General features: G+C 38.7%; 1 protein-coding gene across 3 annotated transcripts in view; it reads right to left on the bottom strand.

Moving 5' to 3' along the window:
• Positions 1-3,696: 3,696 nt before the first annotated feature.
• LOC117317780 (protein Wnt-9a-like) overlaps positions 3,697-10,587 on the bottom strand; it is a 58,033-nt gene continuing 51,142 nt past the window's right edge. For all 3 annotated transcript variants that reach the window (XM_033872709.1, XM_033872708.1, XM_033872710.1), the window contains one exon: positions 3,697-7,162. In XM_033872709.1, the coding sequence (XP_033728600.1) occupies positions 6,686-7,162 (477 nt within the window). In that variant the 3' untranslated portion in view covers positions 3,697-6,685. The remainder of the gene's footprint in view (positions 7,163-10,587) is intronic.

Below are 10,587 nucleotides of genomic sequence, written 5' to 3'. Positions count from 1 at the left end.
TTGTAAGGACAGTGATAAGATGTACCTTGTAAGGACAGTGATAAGATGTACCTTGTAAGGACAGTGATAAGATGTACCTTGTGAGGACAGTGATAAGATGTACCTTGTAAGGACAGTGATAAGATGTACCCTGTAAGGACAGTGATAAGATGTACTTTGTAAGGACAGTGATAAGATGTACCTTGTAAGGACAGTGATAAGATGTACCTTGTAAGGACAATGATAAGATGTACCTTGTAAAGACAGTGATAAGATGTACCTTGTAAGGACAATGATAAGATGTACCTTGTAAGGACGGTGATAATATGTACCTTGTAAGGACAGTGATAAGATGTACCTTGTAAGGACGGTGATAAGATGTACCTTGTAAGGACAGTGATAAGATGTACCCTGTAAGGACAGTGATAAGATGTACCTTGTAAGGACAGTGATAAGATGTACCTTGTAAGGACAGTGATAAGATGTACCTTGTAAGGACAGTGATAAGATATACCTTGTAAGGACAGTGATAAGATGTACCTTGTGAGGACAGTGATAAGATGTACCTTGTAAGGACAGTGATAAGATGTACCTTGTAAGGACAGTGATAAGATGTACCTTGTAAGGACAGTGATAAGATGTACCTTGTAAGGACAGTGATAAGATGTACCTTGTAAGGACAGTGATAAGATGTACCTTGTAAGGACAGTGATAAGATGTACCTTGTAAGGACAGTGATAAGATGTACCTTGTAAGGACAGTGATAAGATGTACCTTGTAAGGACAGTGATAAGATGTACCTTGTAAGGACAGTGATAAGATGTACCTTGTAAGGACAGTGATAAGATGTACCTTGTCAGGACAGTGATAAGATGTACCTTGTAAGGACAGTGATAAGATGTACCTTGTAAGGACAGTGATAAGATGTACCTTGTAAGGACAGTGATAAGATGTACTTTGTAAGGACAGTGATAAGATGTACCTTGTAAGGACAGTGATAAGATGTACCCTTGTAAGGACAGTGATAAGATGTACCTTGTAAGGACAGTGATAAGATGTACCTTGTATGACAGTGATAAGATGTACCTTGTAAGGACAGTGATAAGATGTACCTTGTAAGGACAGTGATAGGATGTACCTTGTAAGGACAGTGATAAGATGTACCTTGTAAGGACAGTGATAAGATGTACCTTGTAAGGACAGTGATAAGATGTACCTTGTAAGGACGGTGATAAGATGTACCTTGTAAGGACAGTGATAAGATGTACCTTGTAAGGACAGTGATAAGATGTACCTTGTAAGGACAATGATAAGATGTACCTTGTAAGGACAGTTATAAGATGTACCTTGTAAGGACAGTGATAAGATGTACCCTTGTAAGGACAGTGATAAGATGTACCTTGTAAGGACAGTGATAAGATGTACCTTGTAAGGACAGTGATAAGATGTACCTTGTAAGGACAGTGATAAGATGTACCTTGTAAGGACAGTGATAAGATGTACCTTGTAAGGATAGTGATAAGATGTACCTGGTATGGACAGTGATAAGATGTACCTTGTAAGGACAGTGATAAGATGTACCTTGTAAGTACAGTGATAAGATGTACCTTGTAAGGACAGTGATAAGATGTATCCTGTAAGGACAGTGATAAGATGTACCTTGTAAGGACAGTAATAAGATGTACCTTGTAAGGACAGTGATAAGATGTACCTTGTAAGGACAGTGATAATATGAACCTTGTAAGGACAGTGATAAGAGTTACCTTGTAAGGACAGTGATAAGATGTACCTTGTAAGGACAGTGATAAGATGTACCTTGTAAGGACAGTGATCAGATGTACCTTGTAGAGACAGTGATAAGATGTACCTTGTAGGGACAGTGATAAGATGTACCTTGTAAGGACAGTGATAAGATGTACCCTGTAAGGACAGTGATAAGATGTACCTTGTAAGGACAGTGATCAGATGTACCTTGTAAGGACAGTGATAAGATGTACCTTGTAAGGACAGTGATAAGATGTACCTTGTAAGTACAGTGATAAGATGTACCTTGTAAGGACAGTGATAAGATGTATCCTGTAAGGACAGTGATAAGATGTACCTTGTAAGGACAGTAATAAGATGTACCTTGTAAGGACAGTGATAAGATGTACCTTGTAAGGACAGTGATAATATGAACCTTGTAAGGACAGTGATAAGAGTTACCTTGTAAGGACAGTGATAAGATGTACCTTGTAAGGACAGTGATAAGATGTACCTTGTAAGGACAGTGATCAGATGTACCTTGTAGGGACAGTGATAAGATGTACCTTGTAGGGACAGTGATAAGATGTACCTTGTAAGGACAGTGATAAGATGTACCCTGTAAGGACAGTGATAAGATGTACCTTGTAAGGACAGTGATCAGATGTACCTTGTAAGGACAGTGATAATATGTACCTTGTAAGGACAGTGATAAGATGTACCTTGTAAGGACAGTGATCAGATGTACCTTGTAAGAATGACTTCCTTTATTTTGTATTTTCTTCTTCTCACATTCAATGCTCTGAGGAAGTTCCAGTACAGTTGTCATATGCATTGGATTATAATTATGAATCTTCATTGTTTTCATTCCAGACTTATTTGTCTCGTCAATTTGAAATGAGAAATAAAAGTTGAATCGCCGTCAGGCTACATAATGTATCTTATCTTCACGTGCGCGTATATGTGTGCGTCCGTGTGAATGTGCGTGCGTGTGATTCGAATAATTGTAAAACAATAAACAACATCCAACACAATTCAGAGAAATGAAATTTTATCAACTAAGTATGAAATCATACATTTATATAGGAAATGAAATAGGATCTCCTTATATGGCAAAAATGTACCCGTTTCTAAGCAACATGTATAACAATACCATGCTATACAATTAGAACAAACCCCGCTCACATAGTCTGACAAAGTACATAAACATTGCATTTGTAATCTAGTCTGTTGAAAACTTAGCAATCACAGAGAATATGGTGTAAGAAACATGCACTCGAGTGCTTGAAAAAATGTTACTATTTTAACATTGAATAATAATCGTCAGTCAAAAGATATTGCTTTTTGAGGACATCAAATTAATGGCATAATTTGATTTGTTTTTGTTTAACGTCCTATTAACAGCCAGGGTCATTTAAGGACATGCCAGGTTTTGGAGGTGGAGGAAAGCCGGAGTACCCGGAAAAAAACCACCGACCTACGGTCAGTACCTGGCAACTGCCCCACGTAGATTTCGAACTCGCAACCCAGAGGTGGAGGGCTAGTGATAAAGTGTTGGGACACCTTAACCACTCGGCCACCACGACCCCAAAATGACGTGTATGTGGCGCTTAATCTACCTAGTAATAGGATGTCAGGGTACTGGTCAGGTAAATATGGCCGTCCAGTGTTATAAATCTGTCTGGTATCATATGTCGGTACTGATCAAAAACTTTCATATAAGTAGCAAAAAAATCCAAAAAGGCCGTGTGTATCTATTTATTCCAGTTATGTTGATGTAATATCCAGCATCACTTCAGACAAATTAAGGCATGATTATGAAAATGTTGACAAACAAATTGTTCTTTGCAGTGGGAGCGTAATAAAACGATATTGTATCTATTATTGTCATCATAACATAATAGAAATCTTTTGTTATTATTAAAGGGAGACAAATCTTCTAGATGATAAATTATCAAATGTATTGTTTGTTTGTTATAAATATAATATACATGTACATACATGTATGATATGAGGACACGAAGAGATGAATATATCACAGTCGTTTCTGACACGAATCCTTTGTTAATTTAGTTACAGGTATGATGGTCAACACAATGAATAAATTAATGATTCAAAGATAATTAAGCTATAATGTCCTTGATGGGCTGATTATATGTTTTCACTATTACTATACATTTAACAGGTACGTCATAAAGTTTATTATTACCACACAATACATTGTATATTTCATCAAACAAGGCCAATAACGGTTCAATGACAGCACAGATGCGCCTATTACTAAGTACAGTTGACAATTTATGCCGGTTTAACAGCAAACGGTAATTTGACGAAGGTGATAATTTTGTATTACAAAAAGCATCAAATTAATAATATATAACTATCGTGAGGTTGAATTGAGCGAAAACCTCAATTTGGCATTTAGAAAATTGAATCATAAATAACTATGACAACACATCATTGTCAATTTCTTGATTTTCTTTACCAAGCCAAAGACGCCGCGATTGAACCTGTTTGACTCAACACAAACAGAGAGCGATTGAACCTGCTGGACGCTAGACAAACAGAGAGCTATTGAACCTGTTGGACGCCACACAAACACGGAGTGATTGAACTTGCTGGAAACTAGACAAACAGAGAGCTATTGAACTTGTTGGACGCCACACAAACAGAGAGTGATTGAACCTGTTGGACGCTAGACAAATAGAGAGAGATTGAACCTGTTGGACACTAGACAAACAGAGAGTGATTGAACCTGCTGGACGCTAGACAAACAGAGAGCGATTGAACCTGTTGGACGCCACACAAACACGGAGTGATTGAACTTGCTGGAAACTAGACAAACAGAGAGCTATTGAACTTGTTGGACGCCACACAAACAGAGAGTGATTGAACCTGTTGGACGCTAGACAAATAGAGAGAGATTGAACCTGTTGGACGCTACACAAACAGAGAGTGATTGAACCTGTTGGACGCTACACAAACAGAGAGTGATTGAACCTGTTGGACGCTACACAAACAGAGAGCGATTGAACCTGTTGGACGCTACACAAACAGAGAGCGATTAAACCTGTTGGACGCAACACAAACAGAGAGAGATTGAACCTGTTGGACGCTACACAAACAGAGAGTGATTGAACCTGTTGGACGCTACACAAACAGAGAGTGATTGAACCTGTTGGACGCTACACAAACAGAGAGCGATTGAACCTGTTGGACACTACACAAACAGAGAGCGATTAAACCTGTTGGACGCTACACAAACAGAGAGAGATTGAACACGTTGGACGCTAGACAAACAGAGAGCAATTGAACCTGTTGGACGTTACACAAACAGAGAGCGATTGAACCTGTTGGACGCTACACAAACAGAGAGAGATTGAACATGTTGGACGCTACACAGACAGAGAGAGATTGAACACGTTGGACGCTACACAAACAAAGAGCGATTGAACCTGTTGGACGTTACACAAACAGAGAGAGATTGAACATGCTGGACGCTACACAGACAGAAAGATATTGAACCTGTTGGACGCTAGACAAACAATGAGCGATTGAACCTGTTGGACGCTAGACAAACAGAGAGCGATTGAACCTGTTGGACGTTACACAAACAGAGAGAGATTGAACCTGTTGGACGCTAGACAAACAGAGAGCGATTGAACCTGTTGGACGCTACACAAACAGAGAGACATTGAACCTGTTGGACGCTTGAAAACGATAGGCAACATAATCTGTTTGACGCTGTTTGACGCTACACGAAAAGGCACTTCTCCCATATTATCGACAGGGCGTCCTACGTTGGTCCTACATAAAAAATTTCTTGGAAGCTTTTGAACTAGCTACAATGATTGTAATTGAAACGTGTATCATTGAGATACTATTCGTTGTTATTCGATAGTTAACAAACTGATACCATTGTGTTGTTCTGAGCGTTTAAATGATATTATCAATGAGTAGTCGCGAAAACTTGGGACAAAGTATACTTTCTTCATAGTTTTGAAATAATATTGCGCACAAGTTAAAATTAGCATGATATAAGAAATCAAAAAGAATTTTTCTAAAGTCAATAACATAATATAGGTAATCAAAAAGAATCTTTCTAAAGTCAAAATGAAAATTTACCATATCATGTCATTTTTCAGTGCCAGATCATAACTCATTATCAGATCACACCTAAGTTAAAGAAATCTACATGTATATTTGCTTATTACATTGGCAGAACAGTGGCCTACTCTTAAACATAAATGAAGCGCGTGAAATATAAATGAATACGTATGAACATTCTAACAAGCACTGTGTATATACGAAAATCAATGTAAAAGAAAACATGTTGATAGACAGTTAAAAGGCGTATTTAAACGGATTAAGCACTATAAGGTTTTGTAGGACAAATGAGCACATTTATGTTCGTTGCTTAGTAAGAAAACAAAATTTTGTACATGGTTATCATTGTGGCATAAATTATACACTATATTTACAGAATACAAATATTTGAAAACGTCTGCGATACATACAAGGTGTGACCTACATCTAATATTACCTATATCGTATAGTTAAATATACACGCTTTCCTTATGATCCATACTAAAAATGATTTAGATATTTTCTTGAAATGACGGATTTACAAGTGAATTTCTTTGCACGCATAGTCATGTTAAATGTATGTACCAATTTCTCATTTGTTTAGCCTAGTATTCAAAAATAAATAAATGTATGTATATATATATATATCAAAGGATATTTCCAGTTAAAGCGACGATGCACAGTAAATGTATTTTGGGGACCAGGCAATGCTGATAATCTGTCTGTTGTGTACAGATGATGTCGTTGGTGCCGTGAGTTACATTCATCAGGCAAAGCGTAGATTGGTGCATAGCACTTGACAAAAAACACATGTAGTTTGTCGTTTTGTATCGTCTGTTCAATACATTAGTTACATGAGACATTTATTTTCTCCATTTTATTTACACAAGTAGACTTCTTCTTCAAACAGACATTGTTTACAGTGGAAGTCACAACACCAAACTACCTGACATGCGCAGGACCGGTTATACGCCTTTGTTTGCACATTGTAGCCACGCCCACAACATATGGCGTCACAGTTCCTGTCTTTGTCACACTCCCTTCCGGTTGTGCCCAATGAGTATCTACTCCGGGAACAATAACTCGGCGAATCGTCCATATACACCATGCTGCTTCCGTACGCACTTAAAAACGGACTGGGGCGAATTGCATTAGATATGTCCCCTTTTGGTAATTCATATTTTCCATATGATATGTTATTATCAACTTCGACTTTCACTGCGCGTTCGTACTTCCTTTTTAAAATATTACCAATCTTGTGGAATGGAGAGAGTTGTTGCCAGCACGTGCGGACCGTGCATGATCCCGAGACGCCATGACACTTGCACGTGGTGTTGACGTTGCTTCGAACAACCTGTAACGAAAAGGTGTTATTTATATTACAACAGAAAACAATTTAGTCAGATTATACAGATAATACGCTCAAAGAATTAGCATACCATGTCTTTGTATATGACCAGTGTCACCATGCATGCCAAACTGTTCCGTTTGATTGATTCTGAAGGATAATGGATGAAAGTGAAAGAAATTTAAGGGGTAGGGATGATCTAAAATCATATATCATTCAGTTAGAAAGGTTTTCATTATTTGATTATTTCTAAACTAAATTATTGTTTGTATTTTGTAGTAATGTCTTATGTCGAATGGAGAAATAACCGGAAGTCGAAGACAGCAAGACGAAATGATAAAACAACAGGAAGTCAGGAGACAGCAAGACGAAAGAAGAGACAGGAAGTCGGGAGACAGTAAGACGAAAGGAGAAACAGGAAGTCAGGAGACAGCAAGACGAAAGGAGTGACAGGAAGTCAGGAGACAGCAAGACGAAAGGAGAAACAGGAAGTCAGGAGACAGCAGGACGAAAGGTGAGACAACAGGAATTCTGGAGACAGCACGACGAAATGAGAAACAGGAAGTCAGGAGACAGCAGGACGAAAGGTGAGACAACAGGAAGTCTGGAGACAGCAAGACGAAAGGTGAGACAACAGGAAGTCAGGAGACAGCAAGACGAAATGAGAAACAGGAAGTCAGGAGACAGCAAGACGAAAGGTGAGACAACAGGAAGTCAGGAGACAGCAAGACGAAATGAGAAACAGGAAGTCAGGAGACAGCAAGACAAAAGGAGAAACTGGAAGTCAGGAGACAGCAAGACGAAAGAAAAACAACAGGAAATCAGGAGACAGCAAGACGAAAGAAAAACAACAGGAAGTCAGGAGACAACAAGACGAAAGAAGAAACAGGAAGTCAGGAGACAGCAAGACGAAAGGAGAAACAGGAAGTCAGGAGACAGCAAGACGAAAGGGGAAACAGGAAGTCAGGAGACGGCAAGACGAAGGAGAAACAGGAAGTCAGGAGACAGCAAGACGAAAGGAGAAACAGGAAGTCAGGAGACAGCAAGACGAAAGAAAAACAACAGGAAGTCAGGAGACAGCAAGACGAAAGGGGAAACAGGAAGTCAGGAGACAGCAAGACGAAAGCAGAAACAGGAAGTCAAGAGTCAGCAAGACGAAAGGAGAAACAGGAAGTCAGGAGACAGCAAGACGAAAGCAGAGACAGGAAGTCAGGTGACAGCAAGACGAAAGGAATAACAGGAAGTCAGGAGACAGCAGGACGAAAGGTGGAAACAACTTGACGTCAGGAGACAAGACGAAAGAGAAACAACCGGAAGTCAGGAGACAACAAGACGCAAGGGGAAACAGGAAGTCAGGAGACAGCAGGACGAAAGGTGAGACAACAGGAAGTCAGGAGACAGCAAGACGAAAGGGGAAACAGGAAGTCAGGAGACAGCAGGACGAAAGGAGAAACAGGAAGTCAGGAGACAACAAGACGAAAGGAGAAACAGGAAGTCTGGAGACAGCAGGACGAAAGGTGAGACAACAGGAAGTCTGGAGATAGCTATAGGCGAAAGCAAAAACACCAGGGAGACCTTTTACCAAAGCTAGTACTCTGTTTTGTAATCGTATCCGGCACCACTTGTGGCGCTAAAACTGTAACACACACAACTGTGTGCTACGCTAACACTAACATAGAAAACACGAGGGCTTTCTACTTTTGTCGCTATCGCTTATCGTCATAACTAGAGATAGACGCTATCAGCAGGAAACGAGGATTTGTTTCTCGTGTAATATATATGTTAAGTCTCCTGGTAAGTTGTTAAGGACAGGTTCGCCACTATACCTGTAGTCGGCCTCAGTGGCCCATAGCTATAACACACAAACAATGCACGCCCTTGTACAAACCATTGAGATTTTTAAAATCAGTTTAACAGATACATATGTACATATGGAGAAATGAGATAAAGAGCGTATAAAAACTGTAGTTCATGTATATTTCAGCTCATTAGCATTACATTTTTCATCATTTTATTTCGCCATTTCTGCTGAATTAATCAAATTTATTGCCCACCCCCATAGGGATTCAATTTAAGTAACGGTGACTAAAAAATGCAGGCTACACTTAAAAAATAGCTTGCAGCAATATCAAATCGAAAACAGATTTTGATTAATGTCTTCTTTCATTTTTTTTTTTCGAAATGAATACTGTAGCGCGTATGATATTCAGAGTTGTTACAGCAAGCGAACTGCGCCATAATTATTACTTTCATAAATAATACAGATCTGAATAATAATATTCAACATTATTTCTGACGGGGAGAATGCATAGGTACATGTTTTTTTGTCTGTTCACAGCGTGATTGTAACAGACGACATAACTCATACACGTGCCATAATTCATTATGGCGCGAAATACTACATGACACATCACGTGACCGATGACGAGGCAGTGATAGGTGCGGTGAGGCAGGGAAGGCACGCGACTCGGAATGAAATATTTTCCGTCTCAAAACAAAACGAGACCTTGATTTATATAAACAAATCTAAATGTTTACACAGTAAAACTTAGCAGTGTTGACAGAGCTTCGCAGGATTGGAAGTAAATACTGTTTTTGAAACTTGTAGTACGAGGTTATGTGGAGAGACATATTGAACTATCCCTTACCTCCCCCCTTCACACCCTCCTCCCTTCACGGGTTCTCCTACACAATGAACCGATGTACATGTACAGTATGCTAGGCCCCTCGTACATTATTTTTATCGCGGAACATCGCCAGTAACAGTGTCCGTGATGTTGTAGCTGTACCAGCCATTTCTGCGCCCATTAATAACTAGGCATCACTGCTCGATCTGTTTACATCACTGCATGACAAAAGGTCGAAATGTCCGTTCGTAACTTCTCAGTGATTTATTGATAAGGTCCGAGAGTAAATAAATGGCCGGGAAATCGACACATTGATATCGGTACTATTTATAGACAATAATATACGTCCATATACAATATTCAGTCTGGCACTGTATAATTAATTTTAATTCAATTTCAAATGTTTTCTTCACAATTTTATTTACATAAGTAATTTGATGGCAATTATATACAAACATACATAGCGGCTCAACAATATAAGTAAAATATTATATCATACTGGTAACAACTCTCCTCGGCTCTAAAGATTGTTTTATGAATAGACATATTTTTCGTACAATAACAGTTATTAGGTGACAAAATGATAATAAGATTTCCTTCTTCTGGAACATTCCTTTTCATTTTACCGATAAGCAATTCTCTAATTGGTCATATACAGGATATTTATAGAAGAAGAAAAGAGAAATTTATTTTCAATAAATCTCTCCTAGTGTCTTGGGATGTTATTTATTCGATCCATTTGGCAAACTCTAAGTCACGCTGAAAGAGATTCACGTCGCAAATTTTATATAAATATATTTCCAA

This window comes from Pecten maximus, chromosome 19 (genome assembly GCF_902652985.1).
Source record: "Pecten maximus chromosome 19, xPecMax1.1, whole genome shotgun sequence".
Taxonomy (NCBI): Eukaryota; Metazoa; Mollusca; class Bivalvia; order Pectinida; family Pectinidae; genus Pecten; species Pecten maximus.
The sequence above is the reverse complement of the archived record's forward strand: the minus strand, read 5'-3'. Positions and strand labels throughout refer to the sequence as shown.